General features: G+C 32.6%; 2 protein-coding genes across 2 annotated transcripts in view; one reads left to right on the forward strand and one right to left on the reverse strand.

The window, feature by feature from the left end:
• LOC119078951 (breast cancer anti-estrogen resistance protein 1) overlaps nt 1-25,531 on the reverse strand; it is a 57,284-nt gene extending 31,753 nt beyond the window's left edge. Inside the window, exon 1 of the mRNA XM_037186699.1 lies at nt 24,931-25,531. Within this exon, the coding sequence (XP_037042594.1) occupies nt 24,931-25,002 (72 nt within the window). The 5' untranslated portion in view covers nt 25,003-25,531. The remainder of the gene's footprint in view (nt 1-24,930) is intronic.
• Nucleotides 1,304-3,750, forward strand: LOC119078964 (glycine receptor subunit alpha-4). The gene is made up of 8 exons (XM_037186717.1): nt 1,304-2,019; nt 2,179-2,365; nt 2,421-2,530; nt 2,584-2,700; nt 2,764-2,846; nt 2,908-3,219; nt 3,277-3,473; nt 3,535-3,750. Exons 1-8 carry the CDS (start codon nt 1,850-1,852, stop codon nt 3,682-3,684), a joined length of 1,326 nt encoding a protein of 441 aa, XP_037042612.1. The 5' UTR covers nt 1,304-1,849; the 3' UTR covers nt 3,685-3,750.

Raw genomic sequence — 25,531 nt, forward strand, 5'->3', positions numbered from 1 at the left:
AAATTGCTCGGTAACGTAATTTCTTTTGTAATCAACATCCCGCCCATCAACCTGAAACCATCATTATTAAATACATCAAGTACTTTAAATAATTAGGTTTCAACCGCATATCAAAAATTAAATTCATTTTAAAAATTGTAAATGTCCATAACAGTCCGACTGAAAATGCATAGTAATTAAATAACTTTTTTTTCGGTTAAAATATTCCATAACACATTTTCTGGGGCTCAAATTGCAATTAAAATATTCAAATTTTGCTTTGGTAGCCGGAATAAATATTCCATGAATGGTGCGGATATGTTACGCAAATTATTTAATATTCTTATTCTATGTAATAATATTGGAAACCAATATGCAAAACAAAATGAAATATTTAGTCACACTACGTGGATTTACTGGATTACAGATTCAAATGGTTGAAATCGTGTTTTAATGTAGTGATGTTGCGAGATTCATGAATGTATTTAGCAGACTTTTCTAATTAGTAAAACAATCGTTGAGATTCTATTCATTCCACCAGTTAAAAATAGGTAAAATTTTCTCCGCGTTCCTTTACCTAAGACTACTGAACAAGTACGTACACTATCAATGCTAAGCCATATACCCTCTTGTCAATAAACCTTTCCGTTCAAAGGTATTCATGAACTTCTGCCACAATTAACACTGTTGTAACAGAATTTTTTTTTTCTTCAAACCAACACTAGAATTAAAACAATGCAATTGGATATGTTTAAAAGGTTGTATTAATGTAAAATTGACACAAATGACCAATAAATTCTTTTTTAAAACTTGTATGCTACAAGACGAAGCCATAGAGTGCCCATTTTAGAAAATGTGTACCTGGGAATCTCTACGTTTCGATTTACAATTTTTAAGTCATTGTGGAATTGTTATTCGCGTCTTTCAGAAACGGCTAGTGAAGTGTTTCTGACAGCGAAGGCCTCTGACCTCCGGTTTGTGTTGTCTTATTACAATAAACTGTGCGTTAAAATAAATGAAGTAATAGATTTTGAATCAAAAGCTAAGTGACACGTTAAACAAGAGAGGAAATAGTTTTAATGATACTTTCACGGGTTTCATAAGGTTTCTACTTCAACAACAATTCGCCTCAAAATCCTATAATTTTAATATCATTCTCAAATATTAAATTTATATTCAAATTCGTGCAGGACTAATGTGCGATAACTAAAAAGTTTAAAGCCTTTTGGACTTTAATAGTCGGTAGTTGTGCCGGTACCTTTTCCAAACGGAATTACCAAGCGGTTTTCCAATACTTTCTCTCTTTGCGATTGGAAAATTAAATTAGTGCATGTGAAAATTTCAGTCGTTGTAAAATATTTTGTCGCGCTGCAATCTGTGATGCAAATTGCACATTTTTCGGTTTTTTAACGGATGTCTGAAACTATGAAAATTCGTAAAATTGATCTTTATGCTAGACAATAAGCGGGCCTAAATAATTTTCGTCAACGTTACAAACATGGAAACGGATATCGTTGTGTTGGAGTTACTAAAAATTTGTTCGTGACACAAGAACCGAATAAAATATACGGCAAAGTGAATAAAAACGAATTAATGTCATTAAACGAGGGTGCATTAGCAAAAAAAGATTATTTTATGTTGGCATTTTATTCTTGATTTTATTGCTTTTCTGTAATTGAATTAGTAGCCAATTTAAATTCATTTTTCTTCTACTATCGAAACTATCGAAATGAAGTCAACTTTGAATTAATTCAAATTTAAACTGTGTCAAATTTTCTAAACGTTACAACGGACAGGTCGCGTAAAAGTATTTCACGATAAGTAAAATTTAAAAAAAATATTATTAAGCCGCATGCAACCATAAAAAGTTATGATATGGATTGACGATCGTGTTATAAAATCCAGAAACTCATTCAGGAAAATAACAATCGTCCGGATCGTATTTGGTTATATAATGAAATACTCAGCAAAATTTCTAAGTATTTTGCTGTGTTTCGTATTCGACTCAATCACAATGGGATATACATCGCATGTTTACAGGTTCGGACAGTATATCGCCCTAGTTTTTTTTTCTTTTTACTAACCACATCTTTATATTAAACTGCCAGTTGTATTATGCTATTTATGAGTGATTTCAGCTTAGATGATTTTCATTTAGAAACAACTAGTAATGCCTACCGACTTGCTTCTCTATTTAAGCAATGAAACGACGGGCTATGGAGAACTCGTCCAACGTTTTGAAGCCAGTTTATCACTAAGTGACATTTTGCCTAAACCATCTCGTCAATACGACAAAAATCGAGCCCCTAAATTATTGGGTCAACCGACAGTTGTATATTTTCACGTTACAGTCCTATCTTTGGATTCAATAAATGAAGAATCGATGGTAATGTTGACTGCTCGATAGTTATTTGCAATGATATTAATTCTACAACGTTTAGACTTATGTAACTGACATATTTCTGGCTCAAACATGGCGTGATCCGCGCTTACGATTACCGGAAAATATGAGTGAAGAGTACCGAATATTGGATGTGGAGTGGTTGCACAGGTAAAAATGTATTATTAGATTTGTGAAACTGAATTTATCAATTTTCACTTCAGCATTTGGAGACCAGATTGTTTTTTTAAAAATGCCAAAAAAGTTACGTTCCATGAAATGAGCATACCGAACCATTATCTGTGGCTGTATCAGGACAAATCGTTATTATACATGTCAAAGTAACTGGAAAATTACGAGTTACCAAGATTCAGGTAGACTGTTGACTACCTTTTTCATTTTAGATTGACACTAGTTCTATCATGTGCCATGAAATTCGAGTCATATCCTCACGATACTCAAGTCTGTTCCATGATGATTGAGAGCTGTTCGTAACTAACAGTTATTTATACCAGCTGCTGTTACTAACTTTATTGTACCATCGACAGTGTCACATACGGTGAAAGATCTTGTTTTCATTTGGAATATGACTGACGCACTGGTTGTGAACGAAGATATCGAACTGCCGCAACAGGACATATCGAGCAATTATACGACGGATTGCACAATTGAATACTCCACAGGTAATTTTACCTGTCTTGCAATTGTTTTCAATTTGCGACGACGTCTCGGCTATCACTTATTCCACACCTACATTCCGTCTGCATTGATTGTGGTGATGTCATGGATATCGTTTTGGATAAAACCAGAAGCAATTCCGGCTCGTGTTACTTTAGGCGTAACTTCTCTTCTAACATTAGGTGAGAATGCTTAGGTTTAAATTAAACGATTTTGCTCATATCAAATCATTTAAAAAGCCACCCAGAACACGCAGTCGCAAAAATCCTTACCACCAGTTTCATACGTGAAAGCTGTTGATATTTGGATGTCATCATGCTCGGTATTCGTCTTTCTATCACTCATGGAATTTGCAGTGGTAAACAATTATATGGGTCCAGTTGCTACGAAGGTGATGAAAGGATATTCGGACGAAAACTTAAACGAAGCTAACAAGGTAGCTTTGACAGGGTCATTATTTGTTTAGCACTGAAATTAATCTTTTTATTTCAATGCAGAGTGGAGATCATAGGCCATCGGTGGCACCCCAATACGATACGTTTTGCAATGGACGAGAGACCGCACTGTACATCGACAAGTGTTCACGATTTTTTTTCCCATTGTCATTTTGTATTTTGAATGTTGCATATTGGACAACATTTTTATAAATTTCAAAACGTGAAGCTAGTTTGTATGACGAAAGCATTAAATGAACAACTTCGACCTGTTCTTCATATCTTGATTCAGTTCTTTTAGAAAAACGTATCAATTTGCATACGATGAGTGAAAAGTGGAACTGCAAGTAGCCAGCGAATGTAAAAAAAAAAACTACCAGTATAATGACACCTCCAGTTTCTTAACCCGACCACGATCGATCTCGTTGTATCTAAAGAAATAGAGTAAAACAAGGCACCACACAATGCATTAAAACACTTGTTTGTCTCGCATTGTAATTATATGTTAATATTGAGAACTTGTTGTTTTAAACTCACGTACTCGACAAATACATTTTTAAATGATTTTACCGAGGTGTTAAAGTGACAATGCGGTATTTATGGAACGTAAAAGAAATTACTTGTATGAAAAATAAATGACGTTATTGGCTGGTGTACAACAGACGTGAATATAAGAGCCGACAAGCAACTGAAAACCCAACTTTTCTAATAGAGTCAAGAAAAACTTGAAGGCAAAATTGTGAACCATTATGGTAATATCTATTGACTCGGGGCTACGATTGTCTGATGCGAACCAGGCTATATTTGAAATTGCAGCTTTCGCTTTAATTACATTGACCCTTGAACCGATTTAAGTAAACTTTTTGCACGCTGACGATTCTCATAATTGAAAATGCAATATAGTAAAATCCAGCTTGAGTCTCTGATAATGCAGAGCAATTCTGTTCATAGCTAAATGGTTATTTAGTTAATATTCAACACTGAATGTAAGTAAATTGAGTCACACTAAACCAAATAATTAAATTGACACTTCTCTTCTCAATTAACATTTTGTAAAACTTTAACGTCATTTATCTTATATAGCTCACAAATTGTTTACATAATGAGTCGTCTGGTTTTCTGCTCATATTCTACATGATTAAAGTATTGTTAATACACTTCGCACCCTTCCCTAAATACTTAGAATTCCATACGAAAAATATGTTTTAAGTGAAATTCCATAAACTCGTAAAAGAGGCATTTGGTTTTCATAGACGCATAAAATGCAGCTGATCTCCATTTTCGATTTTTCTGCTGTGTATATATAATCTTACATTCGAATGTATAAACCCCAGCATCCTGACAGAGCATATTTATTTTTTTATTAGCCCTCGAAAGTCACGTGTCATTTGGTATATTAAAGTCTAGCGTTCTTAAATAAAAACAAATAGGGGTGACGATGACGGTTTCTTTGCATTTCTGTTTAGAAAGAAAATAATTTCGTTCACTCGAGGCTTGTTATGCTGTGCATGAAGAACTTACAATGCTGTACAAACGATTCATATAGGGGTTGCAATTCGGGCTTAGCTTGGTAATAATAATTATAACTCAATTTTGAAAAATGAAAATGAGTTTTCAAGTGGATTTAGTTCTTTTAAAAACGATTCTCGAGGAGATTTAATAGGCCTGTCTTCGCATAATGGTTAAATGATTTGTGTTGTTCTCGGCGAGGGAGCGCAGCATATGTTTTTGAGATGAATTTGGGTGTAACATTACATTTAAAATGTATTTTAAATTGTCTCCAACTGAAATCATGAAAAATATCGATTTTTAATGGAAATCGACCCTAACTGATTCGCTTTTGTTTATTTCGTTGATTGGTTTTCACTGTATCGGAACAGTAAGACAAAAGAAACAAACATCCAATTGATTTCAAAGAACAATCAATTCAACTAAAATTTGATTGTTTCTGTCCGTGAAAGGGTAAAATGAATTTGCATTAAACAAACAATTTTTTTTTATTTTGTTTGATTCATTTCACAAATTTTTTAATGAAATAAAAAATGTGAGTACAAAGTAGCATTATACCCGGTAGCTACTGACAGAGCCAATGAAGCAAGCTTAATAACAAGCTTATACAGTATAAAAAGCAATTTCGCCCTTTATTATTCCATCCATCGTTTTACATGCGGCGGCGTTTGTATATCGTTTTGTTCTGTTTTTATTAACATTTTTTATGAATGAACAAGAAGCCCACACGAATACCTATACGTAATGCAAGGTTCATTAGCCAAATTGATTAAAAACTCAGAAGCATATCCGTACCGTAACGTAAAATTTACTATGAGCTAAAAATAGCATCTCGAGTTTTTTTTTTAAACATACAATAAAATCGCTAAAATGCCAATAAGACGATGAAACGTGTGTGTACTCGCTTTGTGCACGCCGCATTAAAACACTTTTAATTTAATTCGGAGCGCTTCGAAATTGTAATTAATTCAACGGTTAAGTGATGTTTCACTTCGTCATTACATACGTTATCATTCTTTGTGGAATATATCTATCTAGCGTCTAGCAATCAACGTATGTACGTTATCGAATGCGTACGTATTTTAATTGAAACATACGCTGTCGTTTTAATTAGTTTTTCATGTAGAAATATGAGGGTTCATATTTGGTATTCGTTACCACGTATTATATTCGGGTATTCAGCCATGAAGAATTCATCTTTAATGAAAGAGATTTTATTTTAAAACGCAATATTGAATAATGCGTCGAAATTGAAAATATCAGTGTGGAACACCTGAAACCAGTGTTTATAAAGCAAACGAAAAAATGTTAATTTGAACAACAATTTTACAAAACCTAAAGAATAATTAATAGCAGAACCCGAGTCGCTGTAAAGTTGCAATTATAATAACAAAGAAATGGTTGAGTAGAACAGATGCTTTAGATGATAAAAATTCGGTCAACATGAAATTTTTCCTCAAAAAAAGGTTTCCATTTTCAAAATCATTAATCACAATTTAACATTTTTTAATTTAAAGAAAAATTAATTCTCCCCTCGTTAAATGAGAGAAGTATTTCTGGCGATGTTGTTTTTGATAGTGCGTGCGGTTGTTGTGTTATGTCATGTTATTGTATATCATTAACCATTAGAAGTTGAACACATTTTTGTTACTCAAAATGTTGAACAAATAAAAATGCTAAAAGTGATATTTTTCAAGGGGTGCAAGATATAAAATATGCGGCTCGTATCTAATTAATTTTTTTTTGTATCAAAATTAGAATTGTTTGAAAATATTAAATGCTGAGGACTGCTCATCTAGAATTAATACATTTTTAGAACAGTTTGCTTTACGATGCATCACAATGTGGATAGCATAAACACAACAAAACAGAAAAGGATTTTCTAGTCGAAGAAATACTTATTTTCATGTGTTTAATGAAGAAGGAAGAGTTGAGGGCGATGATTGATTTTCGAAACCACACACGTCGTAAAATTTTATGTTAGAGAATGTGGAATCCCTTACGATCATAATGTGCATGGAAATATGAAAGCAATTTTTCTAACAATCATTTTCGTAGCCAATTCAAATAAAGAGTTAGTTCTCCGATGCAAGCCAATAGTTAGGTCTGACACCGAATCAATATACACTCCTTATCATCACAATAGTTATACATTATAGGAGCACATCATACGAACCAGAATAATCAATTTCACTTGATTTATGACTGTTACACACTACACAAGTAATGCTGCATTATAATGTGAGCTGAGAAAGCGTTTACTTATTTATTATGATCTGCCTGAAGGCGTGCAAACACTGTTCAACCATAACCTATGAAATATACGAGGATTCGGAAGTAATAAATCGATTTTCATACACTTAATAATGGTGTTTGCTCTCGGTTTCACATGCAGAAATGTATTTTTATTTATAGTCGTTGATTAATATCGATTAAATACCTTTTAGTTTTAAGGCGTTAGATTTGAGATAAATGCGTTACGTCGTTATGTTCGTTCACTATTACAATTCAGATTGATTGTGTGATTTCTAAATGAAGGAAACGAAAGATTTATTTTCTTTATTTATCAACTGGAGAAATCAAACCACAATGTACTCTACGTCTATCGTTACACCTTCCTAACAAATCGTTGGATTTGAATTCGATTTTCTTATGCAATTAGTGTAACTTTGCGATGATCGTCAGACCACTTCAGAAATTTTTACTATTTTCTTGGACTCTGTTAAGTAAATGTTGATTGCAAATAAATGTATTTCTCGGTAAAGAAAACAAACTTTACTCGGACCATACACTCCATATATAAATTTGAATAGAATATTATGCTCAAACAGTTTATCGATTTGCTTAATAAAACAAACCTTTATGGTTACGATCTCTCGTTTATTTGACATTGAATTTAAACATTAAAATAAGAAATGAATGCTCACAGTATTGGAATGTTTACTTAAAACTGTACAGACACTCTGACACATTTGTGTACTCTCTTCCTCAACACGCATTATAGGTCGATTAATTGTCGACAAATTTTTGGACAGAAACCAGAAACCGCTGGATGCAGAGCCTATTTTTGCGAGATTTATTTTTCATAATTTGGTAAAAGACCGATGGAACTTAGTAATATATTTTCGGATGAGACATTTTTTTACCATGATTTAGCCTTTATGACTCATTTTCGTGCAAATGTCAAAAAGGTGGAAGACAATATAATCTACATTTGTTTACGTTTCCACCAAAGGTTTCAAGGTAAAATAGTTATTTTCCTAACGCATGCTAAAATGTTTTTTTAACGAACGAGAAGTTTCCAGCTCGAGCCGGAGGCGAGTGCTTGAATTGAATTCGCTAAAAAAAACCTCTTAGCATAAGTTAGGAACAAAGCTTTTCCTAAACGACGTTGGAAATAAGCGACGAAGTCGCGATATATTAACACTAGTTAGGAAAAGTGGATTTGAAGAATGTCGCGGCCAAACGTATGTCACTTAGTAATATGAGTATTACTAATTGAGTAATATGAATTTCAAAAAATGGGCTAAAATCTTTCCAAAATGTTTCCAGTAGCAACGCAAATTTTTTTCCACAAATTTAGAAAATGAATTATCCAAAAATATGCCCTGTCAGGATATATTGAAATGATTTTTTTCTCTAATTTATACTTCGACTTTTAAAATTGAAAATGTACATGAGTACACACCATGACCGTAGTTCAACGTTTTGAAGTAAAATATAGACGAAGTAATACTCGAGATTATTTTTATGATAAGATAAATGAGTTCCGAGGAAATTCGTAATTTTATTGCTTTCATATAAATTTTATGTTGCTTTTTAGTAGATATCGTGAATATTGTACGTGGATGATAAGTAGCATAGATGCGCTAACAATATTTTATATCGCATTTTTCAATTAACTCAATTAATGAGTTCATTTTATCACCCTATGTGGCAGTGGAATCATTAGATTACAATTAAACTGTAAAAACAATGGTGGCTAGTGTCAGAATGGCTCTCTAAAAACACAACCCGCAGTCCTGCATTGCTGTTTTTTAAATTAAATCTTACAGAATAATTATACTCTAATCTGAGCTCTCAGCGAACGAGCGAACTCATCAGCATAACGATACAAACGAAATAAAAAATTGAAAAATATTATTTGAAAGAAAGTTCTGATTGCACATATTTTAACACAAAACCGAATTTATTGCTATCATATTTTGGTTAAACATTTCTGAATATTTTTTAATTTTGAAAATATGTGACTAATTCTAAATCCAAAAATGATGATTGCGAGTGAATCCAACCAAAACTGTATTCTAATTATAAACGAGTTATGCTCTGACTCTATCGTATGTTAAATGGAAGTATTTAAAAAGCAATATTTTACACTTTGTGCCATTTATGCATGGTTTTTTTTGTTTGTTAATTCAACGAACATTCATCATTGACATTGTGGGTAAATAAAAGCCGACGACCAAAACATAAGTAGTGAAGCACGATTTCTTAGTGCTTAAATCATACTTATGTACCTTGTGTATATCAATAGGAAATTAACCTACAACTTGCATCAACGACATAATTAACGAGATCATCAACGTAACACCGTTACGTGGTAGGTATTTCCTGAAGTATGTCTATACCAGCAAGCAAACATGGCACTATAATGCAGTAATGGAAAAATGTTTAGATATTTATTAAAAATTGAATATAAATTATTATCCATGAGATGACAGGCATCTTTGGCAGTATACTTTGTTATTGAAGGTTATTTTATGTTAGAGGTGTTGTTGATGGAACAAAAACCATTTTTATTGACAAAGAAACGGACTGTATAAAACACTCTAACCCGGACCATCTGAGACTCATTTGCTAGGTCTAACGGTCCCATAATCACTCTTGCATTGTCCTACCAACTTTGATTTTACACTTTTTGTAATTGCTTACGCGACACCCCAATAGAATTGCGATTTGCGTGCTAAAAGAATAAATACGCAGTCGAAAATGAACGAACACATTCTGTGTGCTGTATAACCAAACCATAGTATTATATACACGAACATCAGTGCAAACATTTTCAAAGCGACCTTAAAAATTGCAACTTCATGCAAACCAAAAACAAACACTATCCAGCTCACTCAACGTATACCTCGTGCTTTTCAGCAACGTTATAGGTATAAAGCTATTTATCAAACAATCATCCGGCCAATCCTGTATGCAGATTAAGTGCAATTGTTTTTAATTAAAAACCATTTATGCACAGCAGCAAAACGAAAATAAAATGTTGAAAGTGTACCAAAGACTAATTTAAATGGCTTAGGATAAAAATTCCCTTTTTTTCGTGTTATGTGTACATTATACTCGACTCGAATGTATGCTACGGATACATTATATATATGTGGAAGTACCAATCTGTGTATGGTATGGATGCTGTGTTGAATTGGTTGAGTGCTGAATGTTGATGGTAATTTTGAATGAAAATATAGTTTTGTACCACAATGTATGTCCATGATTTTATTTTTGATGAGGGGTTTTTAACGAGAAATAGGTTTTTTTACGCTGTATACACTTAAGTGGAATGGATTACATTAGTGATGGATGGAATTGTTTTTAAAGTACCCCACACAGCAACACTCAACGGAATATAAAAAGTTATAATTTGGAATTCGCTTCTTTCCCTGACTAAATATATCCTTTGATTCATCCAAATCTCATTTGAGCTGAAGTGAGTAATGCAGATGCATTGCAGTTTTAAATGTAAATATAATTAAAGTTGAATACGGTGAATAGTTTCAGCAAACGAAATAGGTCAATTTGATGGAGGAATTTGCGACTCGATTTCCAAGTACTTTGAACTCAAAACTTGTTACTTAAGTGATATATTTCCATACAAAATGGTCTGGTTTCGAGACTCGATGTGATGTTAAGCAGATATAGATAAAAATCTGCACATAGCAAGAGGATTTTGAAAATTCGTAGAGTGGTTTTTTGTGTTCGTTGTGTTAAGAGGGTGTGTGTGGTGTGGTTCTCAAATTTGAGTAGGTACTGAACGCATTAATTTGTAATTTCGGATATACGTAAGTGCTTCTCGAGAAGAGATTTCTCAGCACATGAACAAGCTAAATCTTTTCTGTTGAAAGATTAATATTTTGTAACAAAAATACTGTTTGTACTTAACCTTTGGCAATATATTTCTACGATCCAGCTCCCTTTCAGAATAAACGAAAATTTTAGACAAGTTTTTATGTTCATACGACACACTTCTATCTAATGTATTGTGTTTTATGTATTAAACACTCAACATTTTCATACCATTCAGTACCATTAAGCCTATGCTAAAATAATGAAAATGTTTACGATGCTTGGGCGAAAACAACAAAATTTCAAAATCCATTAAGCAATAATTGACGATTTGAAAAATGAAGCAATTTTCGAGATGCTTGAAGAGCAACCAGTTATAAACTTTTCTCCGTTCTCCAGCGTTTCAATGCTTCGAAATAATAAAATGTAATTTAACGAAATTTAATTTCGTTATGGAAATTATAATGGATCAGTGTTAAGTGTTCACTCTTTTACGTTTAGTGCTTCCATTGGAACCCACTTTGCATTCATAATGCTTGGCGGCGTCGTGTTTTACTTATACTGGGAATTCATATATAAAATTTACATACATGTACCCGAGCACTTCCCGTTTCATATTCCCATTTTCCGATTTGGAAAACAATCATAAAATTATACAAAATGGTATACAACAATGTATAGAACGGGGTATAAACACATTTTTATTCCCGAACAAATTATAATAAAATTTTCAAATTAAGATGTGAAAAGAGTCTGTGAAGCTTGGCTATACAATTTCAGTTTTACTGTTTCATTTTTCTTGTGGAAAGTTACGTATCTACAAAATGTTCGTGTGATAGCGGCGCCTCATCTACTTCTATAAATTTTACTTAGCACTACTTTATATAGCTAATAAATGCAAATCAAAGATGTTGACCATTGAATAAAGATCCGATAGCTAATAACATACACGATCCGATTTAAATCAATGCTACGACGTATATGGAATGGTCACAACAGTGAAACTGGGTTATGTTACCAACTTATTTATGAGCTGGCCATAAGATACGAAAATAAATTCGTTTGTTGTTTTTACACACTGAAATGCGTAGAATTTGGTCGGTGTTCGGGAATATGAATTGGAAAAGGAAATAACAATTATAAAATGTGCACAGTTTAGGCTACCGACATTAAGAATGGCCAAGCTTAAATTAAAATAACAAAAAGATTTTTGAAATTCCTATTATTTTCAGTTATTTTTTGTCTTTTTCTCCTTTTATTTTCAAAAAAGTGCATTCATAAATCTTGGTTATTTTCGGTGAGACATAATTTACAAGAAACATAATGGAAACAAACAAAAAAAAACGAAATGGAATTAGTTTAAAACATGGTTAACATTAAGAACCATTTATTTTCTTTGCTTGTAAAAGTATCGCATTTCGTGGAGAGGCATTCCGGAGAGGAATGAAGATAGAAAAAAAAAAAACAGAATTAAAAAGACTTTATTGTTAGGCAAATATTTAAACTGAAAATGTTCATGTAATAGATGTTTACGGAAAGAAGGGTGGTCATTGTGGTAAACATAAAAAAGCGAAAGTTTCTTTTCTGTGGAATTTTAACACCTCAACGATAAATTGGATGTGATACGAAAATAACAGAACTAAAAATAATTATCGTCTTCAAGTTGTATATGGTTCTTGGTTCTCATGTTTCTACAATAGCATGTTTATGTTTACCCGAATGGTGGTTTTGGTAAAGTACAAGTGGATTTTGGTAATCGTTAGCTGTGGAACAGTCTGTGCGATATACAGCGTGTACGCTTAATGTTACGTCTTAATTATACATATATCACATATCTATTGTGCGGTAACTGCCTGATTTACGATCAGTTAACTTTGAAAAGGGTATTCAATATGATTAATCGTTTCTGTATGTTTTTAGGATTGCAAGAATTAGTTAAGCTAAAATTGGATTAGATTAGGCGTGAATGAGATCTGGTGTACTCTAAGTAGAAACTAGATACTAAGAAATCCTTCAACTAACTAAATTAATTTGAAAATTTGTTTAACCCTTCAATTCAACCTACTTGCGTTTCTTATACTTCGAAGTACCAGACTTGAGTATTTACTTTAAACAACTAGTACATGATGCGTTGCATACATATAAATCTAGTACTTCTAAGCCATTACCTATTACAAGCACGGAATTTTGAAAACCGACACATTTTCTGTTCATGTGTTTTACTTGAGTTTCTGATTTCTCCATATGAAAATACATGCAAAATTCACAAAAAACCAATAAACCACAAAACAGAAAATGTGTCGGTTTTCAAAATTCCGAGAGTGTAAGTGGATAACATCTGTGGGTTAAGGAGACTGTGAAAATAAACGATGTACTTATGAAAGAGATAAATTTCTTGGAACAGTCTAATGAAAATGTTAAATTAAAAATAAATCTTTTATCAACATCGTGCAAATTTAGCCGTGTTCAACCTTGTACTGCTTCGTTATCATTTACGTATAAGATGATCAATATCTTTCTTTAAAACGTTTCTTGTACACATTCAATCAATTTAAATTTTATGTGACGATAAGCTAGACGTTTATCGTATACTGTGTTCCTTTATCTCTTTTGGAACACGAAAACCAAATAAATCTTAAGTTCTGAATGTGACAAATCAAATAAATTCGTTAAGCCATAAAACCATATCTTCTTAGATTTACCGTCATTCACAAATTCAATACTATCCGTTCAAGTACACGCATCAAATAAAACGAAAAATGTTTAACTGAAGAAAAAATATTGGTTATGTTGCATTCGAAGCAATATGAAGACACTCATCGGTTGTTTTAGTGTCGTCGGTAAAATTACAAAAAGATCAGTTACTCCTCTTGACGTTTTCTGTTGCAATATAATATATCAAACGTCGGTACATATGCAACGTCTGTGTAAGCATAGCATTACGTTTATATATGTGAATGATAGATGCATTTCGACGAAACAAACAAAAATGTTCTTTGACTACATTTTATGGGACACTCCTTTTTTGTTCTCGTCTTACAGTAAAGAATAATAGATTCTGTGAAAATTAACCGATAATTTGAAAACAGTCACTTTGCTAGTTCACTGGTTGTCATAATCACAGAGAATATGTCAGCGTTAAAACTTAAATTCGATATGAGATAGCAATTAAACGAAACTCATTTATTTTACACCTGCACAACGAACGAAGAAAGTGGCCCCAGATCAATTTATTAATATTTTTGTATAATTCTCAATCAAATAACTTTTTTTTCTGATCATTCGAGTCTCAACTATAAATCTGGATTGTTTTTAATGTGCATCCATCCTTTCTCGTAAGAAGAAGAAAAAAAACTCCACTTAATGATACGTGTTCAAATAATTTATTCATGTTTTTAATCGTAATGCAAAGCAATACAATATCGTAAACACAAACAACATGCAAGAAACAAAAGCGAAGATAACCGGAGGGTATATTCGTTCCATAAATTAATATTGATTAGCATGAATTAATATTTTTATCGTGGTAATTGTAAAATAAGAAATGATGTAGACAAAATGGTCGTATCACGTTGCAATTGAACATTCATTTATAACTCGGAAAATATCATAATTGAAACAGAGAAATCTATACATTAGTCTGTAGGTACGACTATTAATTTTTAGGTCAATTAAAAAAAATTATGGTCCTTTGTTATTGCTATGTTCAACTCGGTCGTTGAGGGCGAAGACTCTTCAGATTGTCCGCTCATATTTGTTTTTTGTTTAATCTTTGGGAAGCGGCGATCAGATCAAAGCTTCATTTGGGTTGACGTGGAATATGAATTCCGTTTCCCAAGTAATTCTTTAGGTAATTCAATAGTAATTGCCTAGGAATTACAATTCAATTGGAATTGCTATTTTCTGGAATTCGATTCGGTAGAAATCTCGATTTCCTAGGAATTCCGATTCAGTAGAATTCCGATTCCCTGGAATTACGATTATCTAGGAATTGCAATTCAGTTGAAGTTAAGATTCTCTAAGAATTATGTTTCCTCAGGAACTACAATACCCTAGGAATTACGATTACGTCGGAACAACCATTCCGTAGGAACTACGATTAGTCAGTGTCAGTGTCAGTGTCAGTGTTTGGAGTATACGAATGGCTTGGAGAATCAGTGTGGTTAGGAGTGTCAGTTTCGTTAGTAGTGTCAGTGTGATTAGGAATGTCAGTGTATTTGGAAGTGTCAGATTGGTTGGAAGTGCCGGTGTGACTGGGAGTGTCAGTGGGGTTAGGAGTATCAGTGGTGTTAGGAGTGTAAGTATTGTTAGGAGTGTCAGTGTTGTTTTGGAGTGTCAACATGGTTAGGAATGTTTGTGTTGTCGGGAGTGTCGGGAGTCGGGAGTGTTGTCAGTGTGTTAAGAGCATCATTTGAGCTTAATGCATGTTTTTAATCGTAATACAAAGCTTAACAAGATTTGAAAAAATCTGTTACTATGTTTGCTTTTAGATACATAAGTAGCCCCCAAGCTAGAATTCACCGCAAGAGATGACTAGCCATTTCTACAAGGCATTAATTCTTTCGGTCTTCGAACTTAATGGGGTATTTAAATACACAATTGAAATGGTAATTTCGGATTATTAATTCTTTAGTTGATATTTTGTAGCTCGCGTTCAACCCGTTTATATTCATATAAATCGAATATAAAATATGCGTCGGTACCCTTATCACAATATCATGAATTTTTATTCTAATTTTGTTGTTTCTTTTCTGAACCAAAATGTATTTATATGAGGAGAGAAAAAATGATTAAAAATGCATAACATGTATAAATGTGAAATAAATATTTTCTTTAAAAATAAAACCCCACATATTGAATGGAAAAATAGGAACGTAAATATATAAAACTTTTGAAATTCATATAACAACCCATTGTCATTTTTGTGTAGTGGGTGTGATTTGTGTTCAGTTTTAACACTCAGTCTTTATTATTCCAATGGAATAAAATTCGTTGAAACATTTTTATTATTTTCAAATAAAATGTTTCTCGGCTCTAGATCAGCCACTTGTTCATGCGATAAAATAGAAAATTATCGTTGCTTTTCAAACGTTGTCTAAACATTACGTACAAAAGAAGTTGAAGAGACCACACGCAGAAATAAAATAAACAAACAAAAATATGAATTGTCACTATATTGTCAGAATGTTTTGGTGGCATGATGGCTGTAATAAAGCGAAAAGTACAAAGGAACCGACAGGTGGTATATCTATAACATTGAATGGTGCATGCGGCTTTATTAGTAGTTAACAAGCGAAATATATATCGTTCCAGTTACAGAAGTATTAACTTTACATTAACATTATCTCGCAAATTTGTGAGACATATATATAAAGATGTTGATGGCTTTTTCGTTTTACTGCATGAAATTATACCGACTCGATTTAAGATTATCAAAATATTCAATGAAATAAACCTTGATTTTGCTCAATTTAATGATTGCAGTATCTGTTACAGCTTAAATCCAGACAGCTATCCCCATTACGTTAAATGACGCCAATGTTATTTAATTGGCAAACTAATAAAGTTTATTAAAATCAATTCCGAAAACCCCCTAACTTTTACCACCAATGCAACCAAAACAAAAATCTTTTCACCATATAAATCGCATAACAAACGTAATAAAATCATTCAAATGAAATAACATTGAGGTTTATCTCGTCTTGCGAGACAATTTTGTGGTTTCAAGATTTAAATGGAGCTTCGGTGCCAAAATCCGAGTTCGTCGAAATCATTTTGTTTTGATAATAAAGTTTGATATTTGGTTTCGGTTCAAATAAAATGTTAAAAAACGATTATGTGGTTATTTTCAGGTCTCTTTGTGTGGCGATATGACATTCAACACCTTATATGTAACTTGAACCGATTTCATTTTATTGCTATTATCAACAGCCATTTTCATTTCCACCGACACGTTTCTATTACATAGAGAGAAAACGAGATACTTGTGTTCATGTCTGTGGTGTGGTGGCTGGATAGATGACATTTTGAGTTAAATTTTAAATAAATTATAAGTCTCGTCTGTATGAAAACAAAACTAGAAAATCTTTCATTTTATCGTTGTAACGCTACGAAATGAACTACTTAAAAAACCTCTGTTCCACTTTGATAAAATTACTTTCTTCGAACCAATAAGAGTAGGACAAATGTTAGCATTTAAGCTAAATATATCGAAACAACAGTCCAAAAGCTGTAGATTTAAACACAATAAAATTATGTTACTCACCATAGTTTTAATAACCGAAGTCGAAAGACAAACAATTTTTATGATAACACTGGAAGATGAGTTATGGTCTTTACTTACATGCTCTATGCGTTGAAAACCGTACTTTTCATGAATCAGGCCCTACTTTGAACGACCTCATAAATAGGAACCGGATCCTGCCGCAAAGCTGACGTCAACAAGCACATGAAAACGGAACTCACGTGTTAGATGCGTCGAATGAAGTTCACACTCTTAAAGTACGGTTTTCGACCCTAAATGTATAACTACATACAACTCTGATCGTGGAATGTTCTATACGACACAACAACAATATCATTCCTATTTTTGTAAATTTTGCTAGGCATTCCATGTTGTTTGTTTTGCCATTGTTTGATTTCAGCTAAACAAACATTTATGGCACCTTAACCACAAAATTTACCTTTAATCATACTTTTTGCGATAACATGACAACATGACTAATAAATAAACAAATGCGACGATGCGGTGATTGTGATTCATTCATTTCACAACTTGTGACCACATTGTTTTTGTACTAAAAAAGAAATACAGCAAAAAACAGCGCTTCGAGAAAGTCTCGTGACAAAATAAATATAACAAACGGAACTTCAATATACATGCGTACAAACGAACACTTCCGGTAACTATTGCAGATCAACCATTTGTTTGAACGTTGAATTACGTTGGTAGGAAATGCTTGTGGAATGTGGAAATTGATTGTTCTGATATTGCTGTTTTCGAAGTCTGTCTTTTCGATTACATTTTAGAGAAAAGGAGACGTCTAAAAGATATCGATTCTCTCTTGAAGAACTGTATAAATTATAGAAGACCTTTGATTGACAGTGTATGAACAGTTTTAAGCGTTGAACAGTCAAGTATTTTTAGAGAAGAATGAGTACGGATTATAAAGATTTCAATGGCATTTGAATTTTTTCACGATAACAGAAACTGTACGGGAATGTCACAAAATAATTTTTTTTTAATCTAATTTCGGCTAACGACAAAGTCCTTTCGGATGCAGGTATTATTGTTATATGACCTGTATGAGTAGGACATATAATTGATGATATATGTATGTATAATCCTTCCTAAAAACTACTATTCACCTGTTGCAGACCGCAGTGACGAAAGTGACACATGACCTCCAATATGGTCTCATATAATCATCGAATCTATTACTTCTTTTTTTCAAAGCTTAGTGTTAGATACAAAATATTTTATTTCATACGTTTTTACACCCAACTGTATGTACTGGGCGTACAAACGATTAAAGTAAAAGATTTTGTATGAAACACTAAGCTTTGAGCGAAAGAAGTAACAGATTCGATGATTATACCGTACTACCAATTGCTGTTCCCACCGATGATATTTGATTGTTCTTGACTAAAATGTGAACCAATCATTCAAAAAAAAATGTATCCCAACATCGCAAGAGAGTGTTGGGTGTGATATTGACTTCTTTAAACCTAAAGAACGACATCGATATAAATTCTGATTCAAACTGTTACTATACACAAACACAACTTTTTTTCCTTGTCGTTTCTCGTCTCAAGAGAACGTCAACTGAAAACGAACGAAATGACTTTCAAAATGCTAACGTATGTGCTTCTATCGACAAAAACAGACCTCAAAAACATTCATAATAAATGTATAGTTTTAATGCAAATGATATTGTGTATTATTTCAACGCAATTGATTTGTATCTAAAGCAGAAATTTCCATAAAACTCTAAAATTTAGCAATACACGACTCCAAAAGACCTTCTTTCCACCATATAATTTTTTCCTTTTATGGTGAGTTCAATAAAAAAGTGCTTTTTATACGCTGCCTTTTCGTATGTCTCAAATGAAATAATTGTAGAGTAACCACCTTGGTGATACATGTTCCATTCAACCTGTTCAATATATATTTCTTTTCTGTCGAAGTCGAAGACTAAATTAGGCTGTGGTATAAATAAATTGAGAAAACAACAAATTTATATAAATAAATTGTCGATTCTAATACCTCACTTAAAATTTATTTTTTTATTTAAAGATAATGATTATGTACCAGAAAGGTCACACATGCATCGAAACAAATAAATATTGAAAGTCTACGGCAACACAATTCCACTTAACAAATATCCTAAAAGGATTTTCGTGACTTTACAATGATTTGTAAATAACCTTTTCAGATATCCTGTAATTTATTGCAGGGACCCGTACAAAATAATGAACATTAAATAGGCCTTAAAACCGATATAACAATACGATTACGACGATATTTGTAGAGTTACACAAGAAGGGTTCCATTGATTGGATTAATAAATTTGAATCTGATAAACAACTATCTTAAGAAATGTTGCAATTTGAAAAGGGATGTAGACAAAGTGAAAGATAATGTTTTAAATTATCCAAACTTTGAAAAATTATTGCTTGCTTGGCTGAAGTTTTCGATAAGCAATTAGTTCATGTGAGTAAAATGAGGAATGTTACCACTTAATCAAAACAACAGATCTCCGAGAAAACACAAGCCTACGCTGTAGAATTAGATGTTAATAATTATATTCAATGTTACCATGTTACGACAAAACCATTTTTTAGTACCAAGAGAAGTACTAGAAAAGAGCTTGTTACTAGCACCCCCTGGGTGGAGTTAAGAAAATTTGTCATGTAAATTAAGTATCCCGATTTTATGTACAGAAACTATACAAACGCTTGAATAATTTGAGATGGGTTGGCTATAAGGACACAACACAGCGCAATTTTCGTTCTTATGCGATTGAGAGTATTTAATAGAAGTATGCAAATTACCTAAAAGTTTGGAAAAATTATGAAAGCCTTTCACCACCAACAACTAAATTGTGATAAGTCTTCTGCTTGGAAACAAAGCTATTGTTTAATGTATCTAATGCTTGTAGTGAAAGAAAAGAAGCTAATTCCACAGGTGAAACGTTTAATGATCATACCGCCATATTATGCAAATAAAACCGTTTCATTTCAGGGGAATCATTAATCTCCTCGTTGTTCGTACTACCTACCTTAATATACTTTACCAATAAAATATTTTGAAAATGACTAATTTATGCGGAATACGTGAACGTATTAACTGGAGTGTTGATAGCACGTGCAAGGCAATAAATTTTATGACAGTCTGCACCATCTGTACTTATATTGACTTAATTAATTCCACAGACGAATATAAACATGATCCTTTCAATAAATAGATCGGATGAATAATGAACATGTTGTACTGTTTGTATGCAAGTACTCGTTTCGAATAATTGTTGAAATTCTGTTGGCCTTGCCCCCATCCAATTGCCCCATCTCACTCAAGAAACTTTTACTTTAAGTAAACAAAACGTTTACAAAAAATTCTTCGCCTAATGCGTTGTTCTTGTCAAGATATAATTACTGAAACCGAACAAAATTCTTGGGCTATTTACAAACCAATAAAGTTATATTGACAAACTGTACAAATAACTTCAAACAACGGTTACGCAAATATTGCGTGTCAATGCCTCGGTTTTCTTGTCTGATCTTCAATTTTGTTTTTTCTTATTTTAAAAATGGTACAAAACATCATCGAATGGACATTTCTCTTACGAAACAATTGAGTGCATTGTTTGTTTAATTTAAATTATTTTTTCGAGTCAATTTAGGTATTTCTTAAAAGAAAACTGAAATGGTCAAGTTGTGTCATAAAAATAAATACAATTTACCGACGAGAACAAATAAAGGTATAAAACTTCTTCGAAACTTTTCACAATAACAGACGCCTATTGTTTTGGTGCCAAGACATCTTTAGTGTTAATTTCTGTAAACCAGACCAGGTCGATGACTATAGTCGAAGAATATGAAGAAATCATCTAATAGTATCTTCAAAAATACGAACTTAATCTGATAATGCACTCCGTAATACGGAGTCTGCATACTCTCCTCGTAATACGATCCAATTTCCATTGAACATTGAACTACTGAATTATGTACAAACATTTATAAAGCTACCCGTACATCAACTAGGAAAATCAGTTTAAACTTCACCTGTGCAACTGGGGATCATATGCAAAATTCAGATATTTCACCTTTGTTCTGGACTGTGCTCTTATTATGTATCTCACAGTTTCGTAAACTAATGTTGCACGGAATTTATTGTCAGAGAAGGAATTTATTACCAGAGAATTTCCCTGACGAAATAAAAGTAAAGTTCCGAAGGTCTCACGATAAAATATTTAATTCTAAATCACTGCAAGTGATTAGGTTTCAAAAAAAAACTCACTGTCGTAAATAGATTTCCGTTTGTTTTCTTCCGCTCATCTCTTTATCAACAACATTAACTCACGATTTCACCAATAAAAAGATTAACCAGCTCAATCATAATAACTTATGGGTTCATAACCTTTTAATAAAATTCATCAATAGGAAAGATCAAATAGCGCAGCAGCCCACAATCGAGCAAGAATATTCGAAATTCTTTTTTTTTTAAATCATTTTGATTACACAAATCTAATAAAACAAATCTCGATCTCTGGTGATGCTCCAATTCGTTTAAAAGGCACTTTCCTTTTGGTTTTTGAATCAATTCATTATGAGAATATTGGTGGAAGAACATAGTAATTTAGTTTATGTTTCACAGACAAGTCCATATCATTCGGTTTAATTAAATAAATAGCATAGACGCTCATCATCTCGTTTGGCGTTGGCGCGCCAGTCAATCTGTATATATCATAGTTTAGTCGCCTGGAATGTTTAATAAATATTTCTTTTCGATTCACAGATGCATTGATCTTTCGGTTTGTTTTCGTTCGATTTTGTATTTAATTTATTACACAGTGGAAGGCAGTAATGTTTAGACTATTCTCGTTTTTCTTCATTTTCTTTCTCTTTTTTTATTAAAATGGAATAAAGATCTCTTTTATTATCTAATTAAATTGAACATTGAAATGTCATAATTTGGAATGAGTTAAGTGGCTCTATGTAATAGGTAGGTATTTAACATAGTGAGATGTTTTACATGGGTCATTCTCGTTCGATTTGTTTTTCTATTTTTATTCATTTTGGTTGAATGAATTTGAATTAGAGGAACGTCAAGTCTAATATAATTATTGTGTCACATAAATCAAGGATTATTCAAATTCATTTTTTTACATATTCCATCGACAAACTATGCGGATCTGCGTTGGGAAATTTGTTTTCGTGGTTTATTCACGAAAGAAATAAAAAAAAAAACAAAATTTTTGTGAGTAAGACATCACATAACAATATCTGAATGCGTGATATGGCCATTTCGTGGCCCGTGAAAAACATTAAAACTCATTCATATTCGAGCACTTATTTACTTATTGAGTCATATTGGGTCAATGTATATTTAACAGGTAGGTTCTGGCGATCATACAATATGTATTACAGGTATAACTATAGCGCAACAGATTGTGTTTCTTTTAATTATTTTGTTATCAGTTAATTTATCTTAAAAGAACTACATGCTGCATGTAAATGGCAAATGAATTAATTGCAAAATTATAAATTCGCTTCACATAAGCCAGAACGAAAAATTGGTTGTATGTTCGCGATAAAAATTGATTTTGCATCCAGTACAATTCCACACTGTTGAGTATATCGAACACATGCATCAATGTGGAGTGCTTTTTCTCCGACATTTTTTTTTTGAATTCTTTAAATTGAAGTGCCGCTATTGAAACTAAATTAAAAGCAAAAAATCTCTTCTCTTATCTGAAACCTTCAACGTTAAAATCGCTTTTTTATGCTTTACTTTAAGTATACAACACATCTTCATACATTTGCATCGCTTAAGATATAAGAAACCTCAATCGGTATAGCATACAATCAACGAACTTGTGTATACTTAACACTCAAGGACGTTTCAGTTAATTACAAAACACACATAACAGATAACCGACTGGAATATAATATATAATAGCGTAAACAGTCGCGTTTGAGCTTCTTCAAAATGATATCTGTTTAGCGATCTCGTGTAAATTAGAGTTCTCTATTTTTATAATGATTTTTTTGTGGTTCACAGAAGAGATATACCAGTTCAGCGCTGCGGTACAGGTAAAAAATCATTCCACTGGTAGAACTGTATAAGCATCTTAGAATATTTTTTTCGTCAGAAATTCGATTAAGTTTTCAGTTGGTTTTATGGGAGAATGTCGGGAATGTTGACATTGTACACGTACAGCTAGAGGTGATACGGTTGTATCAGGTTTGCACGAGTAAATAAATGTGAGAGTAAATCGAACATTCTTTAAGATACCGTCACCCTGTAACGGTCGTATGGTCATTTAAAATGCTCAATAAATGAGTCAAATGAGCGGAATTATAAAAATTCAAATAGAGGTAGAAGTAACCGCATGTAAAGCCTATCTTAACATATGAAAAAATCTAATTTCAGTAGCAAAAGATGGAGAAGCCATAGAACAGAAACTTTTGCGATATTTTATTCTTTAAAGCTGATCAAACAATGTCTGTGAAGACCGTATGGTCACATTCAGAACTAAATGTACAAACAACTTTACATTTTCTCTTGGCGTAATTTATTTATTGTTTCGCAAACACACGATTTTTTACTCTATATATATTGCTAATCAAGATCAGAAATAAATTCTTTTTTATTAATATAAAGAGGTCACTCCAGTCGTGGTCGTGATTAATTATATGTTAATACGAACGATTTATAATTCAAAACGATTTACTGAATATTGTATGAACGGTATCATGATATTGGTAATTGTTAATATAGTTCATCCTTGCAACAAAAATAAAAGAATTGAAAATGGAAACAATAAAAAGTTTCGCGAATCCAAAATCCCTTCTATCCGAAAGGCATGAATAATTAAGAATGTGACATTTTTCCGCTGACAAAGCGTAAAATTTTAATGCCTAAATGATTTTGTTAGACCCGGCCGACCGGTGCAGACTACAGACTATTTAATCGCACATAGCTTTGCTACGGTCGTTTCATACCGAAAAAGTTGTACCATCGAGTCCTTGTCCGCTGAATGCAAAAATTATGTTCGGTAACTGGATTCAATGAAACGATGAGAATCTGACAAATACAACAAGCTAAAGCTGAAACTACAAAAATGTTAGTGAGCAAGGGGCGAAACTGAGGGTATTCTAAAGTTTACTTCGCATTTTCGTCTCTCGACACGCGCAACTTAATAACGTATCTGTTTGAGATAATTTGGCATGAAATTCTCGCTCTGCTCGGACTACAACATACCAAATTGAGAAGTTTTCTCTAGGCATTCAACGATTATGATAAGCCGTGATCATTAATGTCAATTATGTCACGAATTCCTGCAATTATCTTATCTCCGTCAACCCCAACCTCAACATTTCCTTTATAAATTTTTTTCCACCTCAAATGCTTAATTCACCGTCAGACCTGCAATGGTGTATGTACTTGACAGTGTCATTATACTTTTACATTTACATATCCTTTTCAAATATTTATGGTCTCACTGGGATAAAAGAAACTTTTTAATTGGATTGCTTCTTTTATTACAACAAATTGGTGTTGAGAACGTTTTCAGATGTTCTTAACTTCTATAATTTTACGTCTATCACACTTCTAGCATATTTGTTTTATTATAGCTGTAGGGCATCATTTCACATTACCTGCTGTTGACTGGTTGGCTTTCCTCCATTTAGTCTTCCATCTAATGACAAATCTCTAATTAACTGCGGCATCTTATCGTAACACTGTGCTTGTTATATTTTGTAAAAATCACCAAACCCCTTTTTCACTCAAAATTAATTATGAAATTTCCAATGCTTTCAGGAAAACAACAACACGATCGTCACAAACTTTATCTATTAATATTTGATAACGCTATCAATCATTTCTTACGTGAGACACAGGTAATATATATCGTTAAAAATGCACATATTTATACACCGTGTTTGTTTAAAAATTCACGACACCGACAATAATAGAATGGTTCACTTCACCAGCATACAACAATACAACATCCATTTCATTTTGTTGTCGTAGACGAACAAAGATTCTGATAACGTTTATTTTGCCACGATAACAATTTATTTTTTTTGCGTTACACAAAGGTACGAATAACCTCACACAAAACTCAACAAAAGTACCTAAATGGTTTTCTCTTCTTACATTTTTTTTTTGATGTTTGTAAATACCGGCGAAATGTTTTACTGGTAGCGAAAAAAAAACAGTGTTAAAAGGTGCAATCAATTCAAGACTGTTTATTCT

This window comes from Bradysia coprophila, chromosome III, assembly GCF_014529535.1.
Source record: "Bradysia coprophila strain Holo2 chromosome III, BU_Bcop_v1, whole genome shotgun sequence".
NCBI lineage: Eukaryota > Metazoa > Arthropoda > Insecta > Diptera > Sciaridae > Bradysia > Bradysia coprophila.